Here is a 23,885-nt window from a genome sequence, read left to right on the forward strand (position 1 = left end):
GATGAACATGAGCCTTCAATGTGATGCTGCAGCTAGTAAAGCGACCAAAATGCTGGCTTGCATCCATAGATGCTTCTCAAGCAGATCCCGGGACATCATTCTCCCGTTGTACTCGGCCTTGGTGAGGCCGCAGCTGAAGTATGGCGTCCAGTTTTGGGCGCCACAATTCAAAAAGGATGTGGAGAAGCTTGAGAGAGTCCAGCAAAGAGCCATGCGCATCATCAGAGGTCAGGAAAACAGACCTTACGACAACAGGCTGAGAGCTATGGGACTCTTCAGCCTGGAAAAGCGCAGGCTCAGGGGTGATCTGATGGCCACCTAAGTTTATAAGGGGTGATCATCAGTATCTGGGGGAACAATTGTTCACCAGAGTGCCCCCAGGGATGATGAGGTCAAACAGTTATAAACTACTGCAAAACCGTTTCAGGCTGGACATAAGGAAGAATTTCTTTACTGTCCAGGCCTCCAAGATCTCGAATAGCCTGCCATCAGAGGTGGTTCAAGCACCTACACTGAACACCTTCAAGAGTAAACTGGATGCTTATCTTGCTGGGATCCTATGACCCCAGCTGACTTCCTGCCCTTCAGGCAGGGGGCTGGACTCGATGATCTTCCAAGGTCCCTTCCAGCCCTAATGTCTATGAAATCTATGAAACTGGCTGACAAATCAGGCTGAATCTCCTCCGAATCGAATCAATAACCGAAGCTTCGCACAGCCCTACTTGAGAGCTCTGTTGTACTAAATTGGACAAAATATGGACAACGTTCAATGATAAAACTCACACAATCCTGCATGTTCTATTGGATAACGGGCCTAAAAGCTTTCAAGCAATCTAATATGGGTTTTGGGGGTTTTTTTTTTGTTTTTAAAGAGAACTATTTTCCTTTCTTTAATCTGAAACAACTTCTCCTTACCTCTGTAAGGTGTTCCAACTGTTGTAACATACGTATTCTTCTCATAGTTTTTCAATCGATCTTCCAGGATATGAATCTAAACAGCCAACAGTCAAAAAAAAAAGCAGTGCTTATAAACAACAAATTTAAGCTTAAAAGTTTAACAGAATGGGTTTTATTACCAACACAAACATTTCAACTTTGCATAAGAACAAAAGGACTGGAAGGGGGACCCTGAATCATGGAATTCCATCACCTGCATTCACAGGCAGTCATTTACTGAAGGATTCCCTGAAACTGCCACTTCATCTCTCTCATATAACTACAAGGCACAAAACTACAAATGCCAGGAAAACCTTACAACATGTCACAGAGAAGAGCAAGGGAGACAAGGGCACTGCTAATGCAGTGGACTGCACTACACACTGTGGACAAAGGCCAAAATTCCCACAGTCCTTGCCAATTTGACCTATGGAAAATATTCCTTTCTTATATGTAAGCAGGATGCACTTACTGTCTGTAAAGGAATGCTAACCGTTGTGTCTGGTACTAAGCTCTTAAGGCAAGTACAAGTGTGCAAAACATGCACTTTTTAGATTAGCTATTAAACAATATTGTATTTATTCTAATATAAGACAAGTAATGGTACTGTAATACAAGGCCAGGATGTGGAAAGGCCAGAGCAAGATCTAATACCCTCTCCTGGTGCCAAAAATGTTGATGGGAACTTTTTTTTTTTTTTTTTTTTTTTTGGGGGGGGGGGGTGCAGCTAAAAAAAAAAAATCAATCTTTTTTTTAAACATTAAAAAAATTGCATTTTTTAAATTTAAATCAGATTTTTTTTATTTAATTGTATTTTTTATTTAATTGTTAATAAGCTTTTCTAAAAAAATAAGCCTATATAAAGATAGTTTTAACTGAAGATACGTTAAAGCTCAAAGATATCATCTTAGAATAGGGATTATAACTTCTAATTATATACTAACCTTTTTAGAAAAGTTTTATATATAGGTCACAACAGGTCATGGACTATATTAGGGGCCCAATCTTACAAGGCTCCCAGAGGCTGCTCTATCAATTAGTAAAAATTAAAGAAAACCACTCTACCCAATGGTAGTGCTCGGTCTAAAATATTAAGTATCTGTGATGCTTATTTTTAGTTCTCAAACTGTGGATTTGTGTCCTCAGAAGGTAACATCCTTGTTAACAGCAGCATATGGAGAGGAGAGATAACAGAGCTGATTACCTACCCATCAGCCCTCTTGTCTCTCTGCAAATTTGTGTACACAGAGTCAAGCCCTTAACTCTCTCTAAAAGTGCAACCCTCCAAGAAGTTAAATGAATAGCAGATATCAAACAACAAGAATGCACTTTTTGTAGAAAATAGTGATTAAACCAAGGCTTTCTGACCAATGATTTAAATCAAATCCACTTTGGTGGCCATTTAAAAGAAAAGAAAAGAAAAGAAAAGAAAAGAAAAGAAAAGAAAAGGGACAAGTATTTTCCCAGCAAGGAATAGGCACCAGGCCTAGAGGTACTGTAATAAGAGGCTGACCCTACACCAAGGTGGCCAAGAATGCTACATTACAAATTTTTTTAATTTTTTTTTTTTTTTTATAATATATTTTGTGTTCCAGATCAAATTAGCCAAATCAGTTCCAAATCATACTGGTTGATCAGAACTCCAGGTAGACAGTACCCCTGAGGCTCCTAAACTTTAGAACAGAAGTACTACTACTTCGGTAGAGCACACTTCATCAGGCACCTTCATAATTTGAAACACTGTTGACTGCTGGGGCCCACCAATGAATTATATCAGGGGTTGTTAACCAGGCGTACTCTGAAAGGTCCCAGGGGGTATGCAGGGATGGGTGGGGATGGAAAGCCACCACCCCGCACTGCTGCCTCACCGGAGCAGGGCCAGTGCGGGGTGAAAGCAGGGCTGCACAGACATTGCGCTGCCGCCACTCCGCCACCCCCACCACAGCCAGCTGCTTGACACTTTCCCCCCACCCCACAGGGGTACATTTATTCAAAAAGGTTGAAAACCCCTGAACTATATGGTAAGATCATGAGCCTTTTAGCTCTGAACTAGTACCATGCATACAGGCAACCCCCACTTAGCGTTCTTAATTTGTTCCTGAAAAACTGAGTATTAAGTGAAACGAGCATTAAGTGAAACAGAAAGTATTTGACAACCCAGGATGGCGACCATGAGTGTTATAACAAAACTCGCTGAGCGCTAAGTGAAATCAGGTATCAATTTCAAATAAGCTCAATAGCGAAATAGGGCTAAGTGAAACAGCGTTAAGCGGGGCTTGCCTGTAGTTTGTACTCTATCTAAGCAGGTACAAAAGTGCTGCTTAAAAGTGTGCTCATGGAGAATATCTGTGCCAAAACTTGCAGCAATTTCAAAAAAAGTAAAATGTATCAATCCTGAATGAACGAAGTCCAAGTCTATGGGTACTCTCAGTAATTTGTTTATATGCAAATTACTACAGATATGTTTATTTCAAAGTCAGTGTTTTCTCATTTGCCCCTCACTTCCATGTGCTCAGTGAGAGCAGGATCTGACAGTAGGAACTGGGGGAAAGTAAGAGGGGCTGCAGGGAGATGAAGTTAGGGGGACAGAGGACAAAGGGGCCACCTCCCCCCACAATTTATTTTCCCTGCTGTAGCAGTGGGAGGGGGACAATTTTGAGGCAAACCTCCAATAGTTAGATTCTATACCTTAAAAATCATAACAAATTTATATATTTTTCCATATATATATATAATCTAACTACTGGAGGGTTGTCTTTTATTTGAATAAATTCAGTATTTGGTTTGACTGTGGGAGAAAAAACCCTATGAATTCATTAAATGACTTATCCTTGACATTTCCTTTCAAACAAGTTTTTCCAACTGTGCATCACAACTGTTTACCTGTAAACTTTTAGGGAGAACAATGGATTTATTGAAAACATGTTTAGATGTGCTGAAAGTAAATATAACCCAAATGGGATTTGATAGTATCTATCTTCTTTCTCTCTCAGCATTGCGAACCCCTTCCCTCCCTTTCCCCCACCAGACCTCCTCCCACCCACAGGCTTAGTTGGCTAACACTGTATTCTCTGTAACCTAGTTTTGTTCCCCTCCTCACCCCCATCCCTCTAACGTTAGTCCCTCGCTCAGGCGATTTGTATTTCCCTATCGGCTTTGTCATCTTTTTGGATTCACAATCCTAAACATCTACTATAAAATTCAATCTGTAGGACTTGTAGGGATGCAAGAGGTTCTAATCATGTTAAGCAGACCAAAATTCCTTTAACACAGGCAAAGCCTACAATGAAAACTCAATTATTGCTTCTTGATTCTTCTGTATCTTCCTATTTAAAAGATCTTACTTGTTCTTTGAACTCCTGCTCTTTCAACTTTGAATCATTGACTAGAGTCGTCTTCTGTGCTAGTTGTGCCTGAAAGGGAGATCACATACAGAATTATCTGATGAACAGTTGTGTATTCACCATGTTTTTTTGCATTTCAAGTATTTTTTGCTAAATTGTCTCTTTAAATATAATCTTATAAATACTTCTAATCACAAACCACTGGCACAGTCCAAATAAACCCAGTAAAATTCAAGTCTTACCTGAAGCTCTATTACTGTTACCTAGGAGGGGGGAAAAAAGGACATATGAAATGCTTGGTATCTGCATATTTATAGAGACAGGAAATAAGGTAAGGCATAAAAATATTTAGAAGGAGATTTCCTGACAGGAAATGTGAGGAATTAGTGGTCATGCAAAGGACAGGAATACAAAGGCATTTCAAGAGAGTAGTAGAAGATATCAGCTATCTACAAGGGAAATAGTTTTTTTTGCAGTAGATGAAAATAAGAATTAAGATTGCATAAATTAACTCCCACATTCCTTTAACATAGTTAATGTGTGCGCAATACATAAGAAAGAGTACAATATGCAAGGATTCAAGTAAGCTATCATATGGCTTTGGCAAATATTTAACTCAATTTTAAAGTACAGTGAAGACGCTATTATGCTCAATCTCTACAAAAAAACTAAAATTGTGTTATAAGAGTAATTAAGAGCACACGGGACACACCAAAAAATTTAACTGATGCCGTCTTTCCTGGGAACATCATTCATTTCTTTACATATACACACACACACACACTTGATTGCACAGATCCTGAACTATGCAAATTAAATGATGTCTCATGTATCAATGGAGACATGTTGGAAACATCAACATTTCCCCCCAGCATGGCAATAATTTTATTAACCAACTGTGTGGATTGTGAAGATAACAATATTCCGTTGGTCATTACAGAACCTCTTTGTGCAAACTTTAAAAAAATAATGCCATGGAACTTAAAAACTTTGGATACGGGTTTTATTAATTTAAGAAGACTTATTTTGAAAAGTGCAATAGGTTCCAGAAGCTGAAAGCAGAACAGCATTGGAAACCTTATGCTGAAATATATTAACATTTTTGCACTGCTCTATAAGTTTATGCCAAAGAGGGAAACTGCTGCCCTCTACTGTGGGACTCAACCTTTTAAAATCTTCAGGTAGACAGTACATTCCCTTGTGAGGCTCCTAAACTTTTGAACAGGAGCTCTACTTCGGCAGAGCTCATTTCATCAGGCACCTTCTCCCCTCTTTCACCCACTGAAACTATCATTTCTAAATTTTGCTAATACCACAGTCTTAAGCTTGACATATTGATATTTGATAAAGATGATCTGCCAGGCCTTGGAACAAAAAAAAAAATCCCCCAATTTTACCAGGTATTAGATTTATGTTCTCCCAGTAAACACAAACACCACCCACTGAGCAAGATTTAAATCACCATACCTATTTGTAGAAAGTTCACCTAACCTTAAAAGCACACGAACAATGTGGGATAAAAAAAGGATGTAGAACTGTGTGGGTCATCAGTTGTTTTGCAGTTACTGGCTGCATACACATCCAAGTCATCCCAGAGAATTTTCCCAGGTTTATTTTCTTGGTAGAAAAAAAAAACTTGAGACACACCTGCATAGACATTTGAACACTGTGCCTCTCAAGAGCAGAAAGCTTGCAGTGCTGAGGCAGCGCAGAGAGGGCACCCCTATGCAAACATCTCACCGTGATCTGCACGCTCCCTCAATATGCCATGAGACAAAATGGCAGCAGGACATAGGACAAGTCTGACTGGCTAACCCAGACTGTTAAGAGTCAGCCTCTGTCCACCTGGAGCACAATGTGAGATTGTGAAGGGGGCATGCCCTGCAAGCAACACACTGTCTTCTGCAGGTGGAGATGTAAGTAGGAGCAAAGCACCCCCAGATGCTGGAGGACTATGGTGCGGCTTCTCTCAGAAGAGAACATGTAGAGACATTCACTCTCTCAGGAGAAACTCTCTAGGGAGCAATTTAGCCCTGGCTGCTCCTGGGTTATTCTTCTACTACAGCAGCTACTTTTGTTTTGGGAGAAAAATCTAAACATTGCTACGCTTGTGCTTTCTCTTGGAAGAGCAGCGATTCTCCCAGGAGAAAGTGAGTACCTACAAATGGCCACTGTCCATGCATATGTGCTCTTACCCTGTGGTAAGTGGGAGCTAAACCATGGAAGCTTAGTCCTCCAGAAAAAAATGGTACATTACTATAGCTTATTATGATAGCATGTTTGCAGACAGACAGTTACCACGGAGCAGATGATGTACATTAAAGCCCCAGCACAAGTTTAATCCACAGTAAATGACTTTCATGTCTATACCCTAAAACTACTGGTTTACATGAGCTAGAGAAAAGTGTAGCTGTCTTTGAATTCTTTTGTTGCACACCTCTGTTTTGGGGAGCCCTGAAGAGCATACGAGAAAAGTAATACAGTACTTTATGCTGAGGCCTAATTTAGGGCTGTCCAAGTCAAGACTTTCCTTATGCATTCCTTATATTCAAAAGGAATCTTTAACATCTCATAATATCTAGTATCTTCCAGTCAAGTTCAGAAAGCCTGATGTAACTCATACTGTCTGTCTGAAATATCAAATACTTGTAACGCCTTCCATTAGTTCATAGGGAATATAAACAGTTTTGCAAGATGAAAAATTAAAATTGCCCTATCTATGGCTTTCCTACGTTTTCCTATTAAGTGTGCTACTTATTTTAGTATTTTTAACAGCACCAAAATGTATTCATGGGTCTACTACAGCATGTAAACACCCTTCCTTAGATAATATGAATCCCTTTTTGTGCAAGATACAAAGATATTTTAATACCCCTTGACTACTGGAATTCCAAAATGAGTTATTTAGCATCTCTGCAATGTCTCCAGAAGGAAGTCAACATTTATGAAAAAAAGAAAGACAGACAGAAAGAAAGAAAAATAATTAGTTGGCAAACTAATAAAAAAGGATCAAAGTAAATCTTGTAGATCCTACAACAAAACAGCTCCCATCTTCCAAAGAATTCAGAATTGCACCCGAAAACCAGGGCGTGGCTTATAACTAAACCCCACATCAATTAAACAACAATTGCATCAGCTCACTTCTTCAGTGTTCCGATGCTCTTCATCTGCTAATCTTTGTTTGTATTCCATCTGTAATTCTTCCAGCTGTGTTTGCAAATCATTTACTTTTGCTGTCATTTCTTCTTCTCGAGCCTTCAGAATTAAAAAAAAAGTATTAATTTATTTGATGCACAGTTACATTTCTAAATCCATAAAACTTTAACTATACTAGACAAGAAGCATCTGGCAAAATATAGTGGTACTTCAAAGAAAGTTATTCAAGTCTATATATGAAGCATGTACTAAAAGTGTAGGACTACTTATGCTATATGACCGTGAAAATATGAACATGAAAGGAGGAACGAATATTCAAGAGGGCTTATCAGCTAATATTAGCAAAGCTTCATTTATCAATCTGGGAAAACCAGAGACCATGCAAGATTTAGTTCTTACTATAAATTTTTAACTGGCTTTGAAAATAGCATTCAAGTGTTGTTTAGTAGGGCTATGTGAAACACCGCTGTTTTGTTCTGACATCCGTTTTGCCGTTTCGAAGGGACAGTGTTTCGTTTCATCGTTTCGTTTTGAAGCACTGTTCCGTTTCATTTCGTCAAAACTGTTTCGCTGCTTCAACGCATCACCCATAGGCTATAATGGGGAATCATGAAAATACCCGTGTCATTTCTTGCCCGATTTGGATGACAATTGCAGGGATGGTAGCCCCTTTTGAGGGCATGAAGCCTGCCAAGTTTCAAGGAGATAGGTGCAGAGGTTTCTCGGACACTATATCTCAAAACTTCAAAAAGCAAAAGACTTGCGACACTTGTCGACAGCCTCCTGTCCAGCAGCACAGATCCAGGGGCCCACACCCCCTGGAGGGCTGTACCAGATGACAGGAGGCGGCTGCTGCTGCCACGGAAGACCGATGCTGCCGCTGGCCCCAGGCACCAGCAGCAGCCTCCTGTCATCTAGCCTGGTGGTAGGAGACAGGGGAGAGTCAGGGCTGCACTCCAAGCGGCTCTGCAGCCCTATGGAGCTCAGCCTGGCGGCAGAACGCAGCCCTGGCTCTGTCCGCCTCCCGCCACCGGGCTGCACTCCATGGGGCTGTGGAGCCTCATGGAGCACAGCCCAGTGGCAGGATCAGGGAGAGCCAAGGCTGTGCTGCTCCTCCCGCCACCAGGCTGGGCTCCATGGGGCTGCAGTTTCATTGAACTCAGTGAAATTTCACACAGCCTTGTTGTTCAGTATTTTGGCAGGTAAACAGTACGCAAATCACATGATGAGATGCACAATTTTGGGATGGGGCATCTGATCCCCATTGTGCCTCACTTGCAGGGGGAACCTGGGATTATGATTCTGGGCTCCCCAGCAAGCTGAATCCCAGGTTTGAACCCTACTAAGATCCCCAGAGCTGACATTTGGCTGATTCTTAGCTGGATCACGATAGCACAAGGGTTCAAACTGGCCTTGGCAAGTCCCCAAAGCCGGATGATTATGTTGACTGGTGGGGACCATGGTCAGTTGGAGACCCCGATGTGGTCCACCCTGCCACACATTTAAATTATATCACATTGAATACTAGATACAAAATTAGTACATAATTTTTGTACAATAATGTTATCGTTTATTTCCTGTTTTAGTGCACCACCAACTGCCTGTATGTGTGGCCAGGTTACACTTTAAGATGCAATTAACTAGTTAAGTATGTCTTAAGTGTAATGTCTGCAAGGTGCCACTCATTCAACCTAACTTTCTGCACTGAACGGGCATTTCATTCATTACTATCAATGACTGGGGATTCATCATTTGTTTGCATTAACTATTTTAATATTCTGTAAGCTTTTCCTAAAGCTGTTTTGGCATAGCAAGTTTAAAAAAAAAATCTTCTAGGCCAAATTCTGCTTATTCTGATATGTTTCTGCTCCCCCAAGATTAGATTATTTTATTGCTTTGCTCTTCTACAGAAGTTCTAGGCATCATGAACATTTCATAAATATGCATGTAGTATAACATTTTTATAGACTACTTAAGCACTAGAGCACTAAACTAAATTAAAACTCATTTGATGAATCTGCTTCTTTGTGTTTTCCTATTACTGGCATTAGTGATTTTTTGATCCATTTTCACTCGCACACCATCTCCGATAAAATCTAATAAGTCTAGTAAATTTGCAAGTACATCATTCTCAGTTACAGAAGGTGGCTATAGAAGCCATAATTCAAGACGGTTATTATACTTTAACCAAAACGTTACCCCTGGCTTGAAAAATCCTTAATATAAGATCATTACTAAAGACTGTAATTTAAAGTTTTAGGTTATTACACAGCACTTACTAGTCAGCATGCTATACACCCTATGCTACCTAAAAACTTATTGCTCTTAAAATCATCTGATATACTCTAACAACATATAAACCAAATTCTATTCTGACTTCATTGCAAGTATTGATTCAAACATCAATAAAAATTGCAATTTCCCAGATTTTAGCCACAAAGCCTGCACCATATGCATATGGAAGACAATATGACAAATGCAAGGTTATACACTTGAAATGAGAGCCTTCATTTTCAGCTTGCACACAAACCCAAATTAAAGCTAACCTAGGTGCAACATTTAATTTTCCTTTAATGGTATATTTTAGTTTGAATAGAGAAGATCACAGGCCACATAAATGATAGGTTGCATTAACTTGGAAGATTGCTAATTAGTGGGACTTTGCCGGTATCATATAATGCTGAGATGTTAAGATAGTCATCTTTACTGATATAATCCTGTTCTTCTTTTTGAAATGCAATTATCAACTCTACATAAGCAGAAGCATACTTCATGGCAAATGGATCATAAGCAACAAATAATGCATTTAAATTTTTTATAACATACACAGCAGTTAAAGAATACTGAAAACTATTTTTATAAGCCCTTTGATTTGAAATGTATAGTTTACACGAAAGTGTTAAATCTGTGAGGTAGTAAAAGTTGCAAGTTCTGAGCAGATGCATAGTAATGTTTATTATGATCTCTAACATGCACAGATAGCTGACTGTCCATCCCAGCCCCAACACTAAGGCTCCAGTACAGTGCCAGTGCTGGGACCCTTTGGGGTGCCAGTGCAGGCACCCAGCTTTCAACTTGATCCAGGAGGAACCTGACAAGTAAAAAAATGCAGAATCCTTCTTCCTGATGTGAAGCTCTCATCCTGCCCAGAGGGGTCCCTGGTCGACATCATGGCTGGGTTGGGACTGCTAACTGCTTGTATTATCTTTGTGGAGCCGTCCAGCAACAGCTACTTAATGCAAATCTGGAGATATTCCTTGCATGAAAGGTCCTAACTTTGCCACAATATAAGAGCACTTATACGCTTTACTGCTTGAACATGTGGTTGCTCGTGTTTTAAGTACATTTAACACATGCTTAGTGTAACGTGTGACATTGTCTTTCAAGGTCTGAATAAGGGCTAAGTGCCCAATTGCCAAAAAAAACCCCTACGTGCTCAGACAGTATGGAGGAAGAGAAAAAAACAAAAATCAGAAATAGTCCAGAAAGTCAGGTTAGAATCATCACAAAAGGACTTTTCTGTGTTATTAATCAAGAAGTAAAATGTAGGGAAGGAAATGGTTGCAAATTGTACCTTGTTTTACATATCTGACATCTCCACTCAAGCTGCTAATGTGCAAAAGTAGGGAAGAGGGCTATATTCTACCTTTACTACACTCAGTTTTTAAAACAGAAAAGTCTTCAGTCTGTTTGGCATGCAGTTCTTCAGATTATTCATAGCAAGAATACTGAGAAAATAAAACCATTCAATTTATTTGTTGTTGTACAGCTAACACCACCTTTGATCATTGCACTTGAAACCTCTTAAAGATGCAATGCAACTTAATTATTCATGTTGCTTATTTTCTGCATTTCAGTTTGAAACCTGTTTTTCCATCCAGGCCTGTGTGGGCAGGTATATATACACATGTAGCATTCTAATGAAATTAAAAAGTGCTTAGTTCAGATGCACAGATCCATCCCATATATCCAAATGCAGGATCAGAGCGCCATTTGTGTGGTCTTATGCAGTAGTAAGATGCAGAAACATTTTAATTACAAAGATTGCTTAGATATAAACAAGCAATGTTATAAATCAATACATGCACTAGTGCAACTACAGACTACTATATTTTCAAAAACCTCTTATAAACATAACATTTTGCCTGAATTCCTCCCCCCCCGCCCAAGAGTCCTAAAAAAGAAAATACTTTATTTAAATAGACTGAATCAGATCACTTTCCAGAAGTGGTTACCTCAAGGATTTCTTCATACTTTTTAACTGTTCTTTTTAAATCATCATCTTTTTCTGCAATTTTTTTATGCAACTGTGTTGTCTCTATATGATGGGATTCCATCAACTCTGCTTCCACCTCTTGGGCTTTACCTGTTAAAAAAATAAAATGACAAGTGCCATTATAAATGAGAAGATAGAAATAAAAGATAACATCACATAACAAACATAATTTAAAGGATTTAAAGATAATTATTAAACTGAAAGAAGAATCTTGGATGAGGCAAAATCATGGAAAGTCAAACAATCCAATATTTTACGGTCCTCTTCACAGACACCTTAGAAGTACGTTATTTTTAAGTAACTTCTTGATCCTGACACAGACACATGAGGAATCTTTTGTATGTAGTGTGATATTGGCATCAACCTTTTCCAGCCTGAGGCCTAAACATATTTCTGGAAGACAGAAGGTCACAGTTGATACTCGGCAAATTCTATGCCCATAATAGACAGAAACTACTTGCAATTATCTGGCAGTGTTACAGTGATACTGTAGCCATGGTAGTCCAGACAAGGATTTTTTGCGTAATAGTTTCATAGTTAGCAGGGTCGGAAGGGACTTGAGCAGATCGAGTCCGATTTCCTGCCATGGGCAGGAAACAATGCTGGGGTCAGATGACCCAGGCAAGATGTCTATCAAGCCTCCTCTTAAAGACCCCCAGGGTAGAAGCGAGGACCACTTCCCTTGGAAGTTGGTTCCAGATCCTAGCCGCCCTGACTGTGAAATAGTGTCTCCTGATATCCAGCCTGAATCTGCTCTTTGTTAGCTTATGGTCGTTGTTCCTTGTTACTCCCAGTACTGCTCAGGGGAACAGGGACTCTCCCATTGCCTGCTAGTTTCCCTTGGCCAGTTTATAGACAGCCACCAGATCCCCTCGCAGACTCCTATTGTGGAGGCTGAATAGGTTCAGGTCCCTTAGCCTCTCCTCATAGGACCTGCTCTGCTGCCCCCTGATCATGCAAGTGGCCCTCCTCTGGACCCTCTCAATGTTGTCCACATCCCTCCTGAAGTGCAGCGCCCAGAACTGGATGCAGTACTCCAACTGGGGCCTGACCAGTGTTGCGTAGAGGGGGAGGATCACCTCCTTGGATCTGCTTGCGATGCATCTATGGATGCATGACAAGGTGCGGTTAGCCTTTCTGACTGCATCACCACACTGGCAGCCCATGTTCATCTTGGAGTCTATAATGACGGGAAATACGGCGGGAAATACTCTTTTGCACGCGGGTTCTCCTATTGCAGCAGAAAACTCTACCGTGCAAAAAAGCTGCATTTTGGCGGGAACATAATTTAGCGGTGCCGAAGCACACAAAAACAAAAAACCACAACTTTGGGCTGTGACGGTTCCCTTTTACGTGCCTTTTAAAAGGTGCTTGGTAGATTTCCCTGAAGCATGAGGACAGTGAGATCAGAAAGAGAGTGGCTGTTCTGAGAAAAATGTGCTTTTACTGACACGCATGTCTCTGTCCTTTACATTTTTTCTGCGCGAGTTTATTCTGGTGCATAGTTACGGTTTATTTTACCCTCATAGTTACCATGAGGGCATTTGGTCCACTGGATCAGATAAATTTCATTTTGGGAAAGGCATATATATGTAGGATTCCCTGGATTCTGATGGGTCCATCGAAGGAGTTTTGACTGTAGTAGCAATGGAGACGTGTTGACAGATTAAGCACCTATTGTTAATGTACATGTCCCATTTGATGTCTGTTAAGCAGTAGGGAGCTTGCTTCTGATGAGCTGGGCAAGATTAGGGTGTTCTTCCACAGCCAGAGCGAAGGGGCTGCGAATATTGCTCTCAAGGTCTGATCTCTGTTAAGTATAGGCTGTAATTGATTATTGTTTGGATTGGTTTCAGCATGGGGTAATTTTTTTTTTAATTTGTATCCAATGCCAAATTAGCCAAACTAATTCCAAATCCAAGAGTCCAGAGCCATAAGTGGCCCAACTACCAGGACACATCCTCCACCCACACCTGGGCTTCAGATGTTTCCAAAACCTTTGGCAAGCATCCTACTTGCAGGCCCAAGCCCGGAGTCTTGGGGTTCAGATGCCCCTGAATTTTGCTTGCCCTTAGCCATAAGGCCCTCAGAGCAAGCAAGGGAGGAGAATCCCATTACCATAAACTGGGCTTAAAGCCGCTGCACCTCAGTGGGTACTGAACCATGCCAGAAGAGCAGTTTCCTGTGATGCGGTTCAGGAAAACTGCCTTCTTGGACACAGCTACATGGTATTTCCCCTGCCAGATTAGAAGCCACTATGCTTGTCCTGAGCCTTCAAGAAGCCAAGAAGCAATAGGTGACCAAAGGTGTACAGTCAAAGAGGAGTTTCTTTTCATATTGTAGCAAGTTACTGCAGAGTATTTGGGAGGCTCTTTCAAAGATATGGTCTATTTCTCTACTGGAAATCTGAAGGCAGATTTTAGACTGGCCAAGTGGACATAACAGGTGCTCTCCTCTAAGCCAATGCAGTGGGATCCAAGAGCCTGACTGTAAATTTACTGCTTTTTTTGGTGTGCTTGGGATAACTGTTGGTCTTTTGGACATAAGTATGGCACGCCGTAGGGTTTTTTGCTCCTCCCTAGGCAGGATTGGTTCTCCACAATACAGCAGCAATTCTCTTTACCTGCGCTCTTTAGGGAAGGGCTAATTTCACACAACCACACTCAGTTCCTCCATACCTAATGCAATTCCCTTATGAAGACCTTACGTTTTTGCCACCTGTTTATAAATGGGAATATAAATAGCATAAAGCTATATAATTATGAATATATGAAAAAATTTCACTTACTGATAGTTTCTTGTACAGCTGTTTCCAGTTCTTTCTCCTTTTGAGCCAGCTGAGTATTAAACTCCCTCATTAACTGCTTTAAAGTGGAGTTATGCTTTAGTTCAACGTCTTCCCGTTCATATCTGTACAAGAGAGTAAAAAGTCGAGAAATTCACTGTAGATATGAAAGAAAGTCTGAAAGTTGCCTACCAGTCCAGGAGATTAGGTCGTTTCTCAAAGTCCAGTTGTTCTGAAGATGGAGCTGCACTGATTGATTCTCTAGAGCAGTGATTTAGACTCAAGGTATTTAGAACCTTTTTTAGACTCAAGGTGATTTAGAACCTTTTAGACTCAAGGTACCCCTCAGACTTGAGGCGCCGTTCCTCAACTTTATGAACTGAGTGACACCTGATTTCAAAAACTAATTTATTTATTACAGAGCTTACCTCCTTGCAGAGGCAGATAGTAAGGCAGAGGAGCAGCTAGGCAGGGACGACCTGAGCCTCTGCTCACCTCCTCGCACTTCCTGCAGAACCCTTGAAAGGATCTTGTTGCATGCTGGTTGAGAATCACTGTTCTAGGGTCTGTTTGTTCCTCCCTACAGAATACTCCTGAAAGCCCCCCCATCTTCCCACAATAGAAACTGACCTGGTTAAACTAAGTCACAGGACTTTTGAGTACTTGATCTTCCTGGAACAAAGAATAGCACAGTGTCATCAAAAAAAAACCCTTAGATGAAAAACTCAAACAGACCTTAAAAGTATACCAGGCTTTTATGATATACAGAGAAGGGTTCTCTCTGATCATCCCATACCTCTTCTCTTAAAAGCCTATGGCCTGATGTTTCAGCTGAACATTGCAGGCCTAATACGTTAACGGCGGGCAAGTAAAGCACGCAAAAATTCACCACTTTTAGAAATGCAAGACCCTATTTCTACTCCAGCTAAATCTTAAGATTCTTTTCTCATTCACTGTTTTGAGGAATATAAAATTATATTTATGTATTAAGCTAAATATTATATAAAGCTTGCATAGTAAGGCTATAAAAACAACTACCACTGAACCAAAAGAAAAACCAATCTGTATTTTGTCAAAATAGCACACTTTTCCTTACGTTTTAAAATTAACTTTCTGACTATAAGGGTTGTCAGGCATTGGGGAACAGACTTGGATTCCTAAAGAAGAAATCTCTATCCTTAAAAACTTTCAAGAGCAGGTTAGATAGACACTTGGCTGGGATGATTTAGTCAGGTATGATCCTGCCTTGAGCAGGCGGCCAGATTAGATGACCTCATGAGGTCTCTTCCAGCCCTATTTTCCTATGATCCTATTAAATCTTGTTGCACAATTTTTTTATGAAATATTACTGTCAGGGACTTTAAAAAAAACAAAAACAAAAAAACCCACAAACCCATTCACAAATACAGACAAAGGTTAGTCAGTATTTAATGGGTATTTAAAAAAAAACCTTAAAATATAAATATTACCTTTAAGCAGTAATATTAGCACTGGAAAAAGAATTTAAAACGCAAAGGAACATAGAAATCTACCTGATTTTCTGTTCCATCTCTTCTAAAGATTCCTTCTTCGTTATATCAAGTTCCTGTTGATGCTCCTTTCGTAAGGTACGCAAATCTTTCTGCAGCTTATTTACATCTTTGCACAGTTTTTGCTTCTCCCTTTCAGCCTTCTCCAGTTTAACCTGCAAGTCCTTCTGCTGGGTCTGCATATCTCCCAGTAATTTCTGCAGTTCCAAATCAGATTTAGTCTTCTCTTCTGCATTTTCTTCAAACACTTTTACAAGACCATTTCTTTCATCCAACTGTTGCTGAAGACTTTGTAATTTTTCTTCATATTTTAATGACACATCTTTTATCTCAACTTTGTGCGCTTCCTTCTCCATTGTTAAATTATCCTCCAACTCTCTCAGCTTATTTTCCAAAGACTGACAGACTCTCTCTTTTTCTTCCAGTTTTTTCTGGAAGTCTCCAATCACATTCTCAGTATCAAGACAATTTTGTTCACTGGTCTTTAATTCTTCTCTTACTCTTGCTAAATCACTCTCATGTTGTATGCAATGGTCTAATAGCAAAGAACATTTCTTATTTTGTTCCTCAAGTTCCTGCTGGAGCCTTTTGATCACAGCTTCTTCCTCTTTTAGTTTTTTCTCAGAACTTTCTACTTTTTTTAAGAGTTCTTCTTGGTTTTGCATTTCTACTTTTGAATTATTACTTTCTTGTTGCTCTTTTTCATATTTCTCCAACAATTTATCCTTTGCTGACAAGTCTTTTTGTAATGCACATATTTTCTCTTCGTATGTCTGTCGCAGTGTCTCCAGTATGTTGTTTTTTTCTTGCTCTATAGAAATTTTGACATTTTCTACTTTTTGCAGCATCTCTCTCTCCAAGTCTGTTGAATCTTTGGTTGATCTAATTTTTTCTTTTAAGGCCATAATTTTGGCTTCTCTTTCCTGCATTTTTTGTTCTAAATCCTTTAACTGACTTTCCATATCTTGCTTAAGCTGCTGGTCTTTTTCTTCCATTTGAGAGGTTAACTGCTTTTTAATAGAAGCAATTTTTTGTTCTGCCTTTTTTTTCAAGTCTGTTAATCTGGCGCTGTTTTCCATATTCAACCTATCTTCTAACACCTTCAACTCCTCCTCCTTGCTTTTTATCATTTCAGTTGTCATTTGATCAAATTCCCTCTGTTTTGCCTCAAGTTCAGCTTTCATTGATTGCATTTTCTTTTCAAGACTTAGCACTTTTTCTTCAGCATCCTTAAGCCTGTTGTCCTTTCCAACAATTGCTGCCTCAGTCTGCTGAAGTCGTTGAACCAGCGCTTCTCGCTCAGTGTCTTTTTGCTCATTATGCCTCTTTAGTGCTTCCATTAACAAATCATTTTCTGTTGTTTTTTGAGCAATGTGTTCCTCTAGCTCAGCAATTCTAGAAGTTTTGATTTTTAATTCTGCAGTCAATTCAGACTCTCGCTTCTCCCTGCTGCTCTGCTTTTCTTCCATTATGCTTTTCAAACTATCTAGATCTTTGCTTTGCTTATCTAGCTCATCCTTCAGACGATTTAACTCTTCTTTCTTTTCACTAGCTTGGGTATCATTTAGCTCAAGTTTGCTTTGTAACTCTTTAATAATATTATTATTTTGTGTAAGCCTTACCTGTGCCTTCTTTTTCCATTCTGACAGCTTGTTCATCCAATGGTCTACTTGCTCAAGAGCTGATGCTTTTTCTTGATTCAGTGTCTCAACTCTGGAAGATAATTCCTGAATTTGATTTAAAAACTGTAGCTTATCTTCTTGGTGATGCTTACTTAATAAAGATATGGCTTCTTCTTTTTCTGTTAAGCTTATGCTGTTCTCAAGTTTGGCATTTAGTTCACACACCATCTTGTTCAGAGCCAAGATTTCAGATTCCTTAGTCTGAAGCTCCTCTCTCACTGAGGTGACAACATTAATATTTTCAGATAATTCTTTTCTTAACTGTGTGATGCAAGTTTCCTTCTCAGTTGCTGCCTGCTGTTGATGCCCTCCTTCTTTCTGCAGTCTCTCTTTTTCAGTTATAAGGCCCTCGATGTCGGCTTTCAAGGACATAATTAAATTATCCTTCTCTTGTAACTGTTGTCTTGACTCCTGCAAAGAGCTGCTTAAAGCAGCATGTTTTTTTGTCGTTTGTCTAAGTTGTGCTTCTAATTCAGGAAGTTTACACTTTTTAATTAATATTGCTTTTTTGATTTTTGTAGTTTGATGTTGACAATCTGCAATTTTGGAAATTACTACCTTTATTTTATCATTACATTTTTCAATTAGCTCATCAGTTTTAGTTTGCAATAAGGCTTCAGTTGTCTTCCAGTAAGTATCTGTAAGCTCTTTGGACAACTTCTGGAATTCCGGTTCTTTTTGCTGAATCTCCATATGCTTCCCCTCTAGTTCTCTCTCACAATCTTCATGTTCTTTACAGTGTAAGGATTGCAGAGTTTGGAGTTTTTCATCAACTGTTTGTAGCGTATCTGTAAGTTCTGTAATCTTAGCCTGGCTTTCTTCTTCCACTTTTTTCAGCTCACTGAGCTGTTCCTGAAGTTCAGCCCTTTCCTTCAGGGAGCAATTAAGGTCATCTTTTAGTTTTTCAAGCTGTGCTTTCAGGTCAGTTTCACTCTGTGACAAAGTGCTAACCTGAGCCAGTGACGACTTCAGTTGCTCCCGCAGTTCATTCAAAGTTTTCTCTTTCTCCACCTGTTTTTCCTGCAGCTGAACCATCTCTGTGCTAGTCCTTTTCTTCTCAGCACTGAATATGGCAAGATTCTGCTTCAGGTCTCCAATTTCCCGTTCTTTTTCCTGTAGTTCTACCTCATGCTTTTCCTGGAGCTCCTCAGCCTGCTGACTCAGTTTCTTTTCCCAAGTTTGTGCGACTTTTTCCAGTTCCTGCCGATGAGCCACTGCAAGATTTTCTAGTTGCTCTTTCTGATTCATTTCCAGTTTTGACACAGCATCGCTGATTCCAGCTGAGCTGGCATGTGCCATTTCCAAAATTTTTGCATTGAACTCGCTCTCTTTGTGACTGAATTCCAACTGCTTGTTTTCAAGTTCTTTTTTCAGTTTAGCTTCCTGCTCAGAGAGCTGCTTTTTTAATGTTTCTTGCATCTCCTTTGCTTTTTGTTTCATTTTGTCCATCTTACTCTCCTGCTGTTTTAATTTATTTTCATATTCACCTTGTATAGCACTAATTCTCTCCTCTTTGACTACTATTTTCTGTTTGAGCTCTTCCATTTGCTCATTCTGTAGTTTTTTCATTTGTTCAATTTCATTTTCCTTCTCAACCAAATTTGTTTTTGCTCGATCAATCTCTCTACTCAGATCTTTCAATTGAGATTCATAATGTTGTGTTAGAGAGGTTATTTTCTGCAAATTTTCATTGCTTTGCTCTTGCAGTTGTTGCCTCAGGTCATGTACCTGGGAGATGTAAGAGTCTAATTCGCTCTTAACTTCATTCAGCTGGGATTCAGTTCTTACAATCTGTTCTTTAAGATGTGATCTTTCATCTTCCATACTGGCCAGTTTTTGTTGCAGGTCCATTAACTGCCCTTCGTACATTTTTGCCTGCTCCCTGAAGTTATTTTGGTGCGACTGACTGAGATCTTCTAGTTTAGCAGACACTTGTCCAACTTCAGCTTCAGCTCTTTCCGCTACTTCCTTTAACTTCTGTTCTTGTAGTCTTAATTCCTCCACATGTTTTTCTTTTTCCTCCAATAATAGTTTAAGTTGATTCATTTCCTCTTTGAGTACCTTCTCAATGCCTTGAATAGACACTTCATCCTTTTTTAGCATTGTGTCAACTGTTTCCTTGTGCAAGCTTTTCTGTTCTTCCAGCTTTGCCTCAAGCTCCAAGTTCTCTCTGGTGGAATCACTTTTTAATAGAGAGAGCTCTTGTTCTAGCTCACAACGTATTTTTAGTGCTTCTGATAACTCAGAAGACAATGTTTCTAGCTCTGTTTGTTTCACATCAAGCTTTTCTAATGTTTTTTCATTCATCTCTTCTATGTGTGCATGGAAAACTGCCTCTTTTTCTTTTAACATTGCATCTATTTCTTGTTCATGTCTCTCTCTCAGTTTCTCTATCTGGGACTGCTGCTGTTGCTCTAAGAGTTGAAGTTTTTCTGTCCAAAGTTTTTCCTGCTGCTGTTTCATGTTTTCTAGCTCTTCCCTGTGTTTTTCTACCATAACAGTGATTTCTTTATTGTGCTTGTTTCTTTCAGACTCTATAAGAGTGGTTAATTCCTCCATATGTCTTTTGTCATCTTGCGAATGCTTCGCGGGGGAACTTTCCAACTCAAGAATTCTCTATAAAAAGAGGATTTTTAATAGAATAGAATGAAAAAGCAAATTTTAAACATAAAGGAACTGTCAGTGTCTACTTTAAGATTTACCAGGGACAAATTATGCAATTCTTTAGACCATTTAAATAAAATACTGTATTATTTGTAACACATAAAACAAAATTAACTTTTAGTATCTGCAGTTTAATAGTAGAAATTAAACTAATAATTAATTAGATTCCTTCTATTTCGTAGATTGCAAGATGTAGATGCAGTAACATCTAATTCACAAATTCTCAAAACAATTCATAATAACTACTCTGAATGCACAGTAATTTGAAAAGTGCATGTGTTTGTTATGGGAAAATCTGCATTGGCTACCACAGATAGTGGATATCCATGTATTGGCTCTCATATCAGAATTCTGGCTTATAATGCTACGACTACAATCTTAACCCCTTCTTAAGCAAAGTTTCCAATTTAACAAAATTATGTAATGGGCTAGTAATGCACATTTTTATTAAGAAATAAGACAAAGAATATATTTCAGCCTGTGGCCTAAAAAAGAATTAATACTAATAAGCTCTATCAAACACATTTTTATTCACTTATTTATGTATTAGTATTTATATTACCATTGGCATGTAGAAATCAAGCAGACTGGAGCATCATTATGCTAGGCAACATCTCAAGAACTATGCATGGAATTATAAGTTCTACACTCTAAACCTGGGTATGAAACCATGTTCTGCCATCTAATACTTCACAGGATTATGAACTGCAGTGCATTATGGTAACAAAATAATTTACTGCCACTGCATCTCAGTGTTATAAGTGAATCTTCCATACCAGTATAAATCAACACCAAATCTGGAGGCTCACCACCGTTAAAAATTTTTAAGTGTTTAGTCAGACTTAGATATTTTACTCACAGTTCTAAATGTCTCTACTTCTTGCTGCATGTCCTGAAGTTTCTTTTCACACTCTAACTGTATTGCTTTTTTCTGCAGCTCTAATTCTTCTAAGGCTAAGGCTTCCTGCTGCTCTTTTTCTTGTATTGTCTTTAAGCACTCACTTTGATTATTCTCCTGTGCCAAAAATCATAAACAAAACAGTACAGTATAAAAGATCACCTCCAAGATACATTATCTACAGCATCACAAAAATCAAGACATTAAGACAAAGCAACTAGCAAGAGAAAAGTGAAAGACACCAGCAGTATGGTACATGTGTAAGCACAATAAATACATTTTCTTCTTGCATACACTACAATTTGTTATTCATAATAACAGTACTGAAAAATCTGTATTTTCTCTCTCTTTGGCAACTATAGACTTGTTTTCCCCTTCATATAAAGAGGAAGACAATGAGCTCCACTACATTTTGATTTAGTTCCTCAACTATACATGTATTACTAATGTTGTCAAAGACACTAGTGTCAACTTGTGTGTCCTTTACTACCCCCACCTTTTTACAAACCGCTACATTCAAGGAGTGAACAGCAAGCTTTCCAGCTAGTGTCATCAATTTGTATATCTATATTGCCACCAGCTTCAACAGAATACATGCTTCAAAATAAATCTTTCTAGTCGTTATGATTAAGGAAATAATTTTAAAAATGTGAACTGACTATTGCAGTTGCTGGACAGTATAAATGATTCTCTCAACCTCTCTTCAATAGCAAAGATATGAAAAAGCAACTGCTAAAGACTCTTGGCTTGTCTAAAATACCTCTTCCTAGGCCCATAGACCCTTTCTTGTTGAAAGGCAGAAGAGCCAAATGAATGAAACCTGGATTTGCTACATTAGACAGACATCCACTCCCACCCAGCTCTGCCAGAAGTGTCCCTTGGGTGTTTCAGGGATGCTTACAAGAGCTGCCTTCATCCGTCCCTGGAACTCCTTTTCTTGGGTCTGTAACTTCTCATTCAGCTCCTGCTCTTTGATAGCCAGTTCTCTTTCATGCAATTTCTCTAGTTCAGCAACACGTTCTTCTGAAGACTTCTATAAATCAAAGTCATAAAAAAAATTCTAAAAAACTGAAACATGCCTTGTATTACAACTCAGAGAGATGAAAAACAAGATAAATAAATGCAACAAAAGGAACCAATTAACTGCTTCCTTTTAACAAGGAAAATGTTACTTGATGGGCATAACGATCAGACATGTAAGGATAAACTCAATTAAGAAGCTATTTAAAATCTTGCTAAACGTTTCCCTGTCTTCTAAATTTTTTTTCGGTTGTCATAGTTGAAAAATCTGGGCATTGTGCAATGTCTCCAACAGTTCTGAAGGTAATGCTCCCAAATCCATGTCAGAAGTAATTTTTATGTTTAGGACAGGAGCTTCTGTTTGCAACTCCCTTTATACTCAAAACAAATCAATTTTTGGATTCAATATTTAGGACAAAGCTCCACTGGTGAATTCATGTTGAACAATACTGTAGTCAACCAAATTTATAGACCTACGTTACTGATCTCTAGGAAAATCACTTCTATATAAGTGATGTATGCAAGTTTATAAATCTTCCCCCAAACTAGAAAGCTCATTCACGCTTGAGAAATAGAGAATGACTATTGAACAACAACATGCAACAAAAACTAATCTATAGACTGTTCAAATAAACTTTTTTTAAATAGGACTGAGAACTATTGTACATTCCTGACTATCCAAACTCCTTTGGAAAATACCTGCTGAAAAGCCATAAGAATGGCTGAATCTTTCCAAAGAAATGAACCAATTACAAGTTACCACATTAAACTGAAGATTAGAGTCACAGTACTGCATTAAATAAAGTTTGAGAGAGAACAATATGCAGCAGTAACAATTATTTGCATTAGTATTGTATCAAATTTCAGGTTAGAAATATGTTACTATATTACATAAAGCAAGAGAAGTTTGTTATATGATACCAACAGTTACAAGACAGCAAAAAAAAAAAAAAAAAAAAAGTCACTATTGAGGACAATGGAGGGTTCGGGCAACCAAGATTTAGGTACCAAGGATGTGCTATGTACAGCAGATTCATATATGAAGGGAGCAGATAGAAAAAGGTCCTTTCTTCAGTAGAATACACACTACCAATTTAAGTTCTGAAATGTTTAGACCTGTTAAGACGGAGGTACTCATTAAGACAGCTCTATTTTTGAGAATCTCATAATCCCAAATAACATAAGTCTTTTGTAAAAAAAATTATAGTTGTATTTGTCAAGTCAACACAAATGCAACATATTGTGTAAACTTCTGATACATTATCAAAAGACTGAACACTGCAAGTACCATTTTTGAGCACTTGGTTTGTGCTTTCTTTACATTTCCTTTAACATCCTAATTTAAAAAACTGCCAAAGAGTAACAGCTTAGTTTGGAAGTACTCTGCGCTATCAGTTTGAAGTTAATGATTTCTTTCTTTTTTTTTTTAAACAGTAGATAGTAAGAATATTAAAATACAGCCCAAACATAATAATGTAACATGTTAAATATAAGCTTTATCTTCAAACAAGTAAAACACTGTCAAGTTACCTTCATAATCTCAACCACCTCCTGTTTCACCCTGGTCAACTCCTGTTGAAGGTTTACCCGCTCTT

General features: G+C 38.7%; 1 protein-coding gene across 1 annotated transcript in view; it reads right to left on the minus strand.

Annotated features, from left to right (window-relative positions):
* Nucleotides 1–23,885, minus strand: part of GOLGA4 (golgin A4) — a 101,156-nt gene that overhangs the window by 16,542 nt on the left and 60,729 nt on the right. Inside the window, 10 exon segments of the mRNA XM_025216508.1 lie at nucleotides 916–991; nucleotides 4,281–4,349; nucleotides 4,523–4,543; nucleotides 7,422–7,535; nucleotides 11,672–11,802; nucleotides 14,501–14,622; nucleotides 16,030–20,324; nucleotides 21,232–21,387; nucleotides 22,172–22,303; nucleotides 23,821–23,885. The exon segment at nucleotides 23,821–23,885 is cut by the window's right edge and continues 16 nt beyond it. Coding sequence (XP_025072293.1) covers nucleotides 916–991; nucleotides 4,281–4,349; nucleotides 4,523–4,543; nucleotides 7,422–7,535; nucleotides 11,672–11,802; nucleotides 14,501–14,622; nucleotides 16,030–20,324; nucleotides 21,232–21,387; nucleotides 22,172–22,303; nucleotides 23,821–23,885 — 5,181 coding nt within the window.

The sequence above is a fragment of the Alligator sinensis genome, unplaced genomic scaffold, assembly GCF_000455745.1.
Source record: "Alligator sinensis unplaced genomic scaffold, ASM45574v1 scaffold763_1, whole genome shotgun sequence".
Classification (NCBI taxonomy): domain Eukaryota; kingdom Metazoa; phylum Chordata; order Crocodylia; family Alligatoridae; genus Alligator; species Alligator sinensis.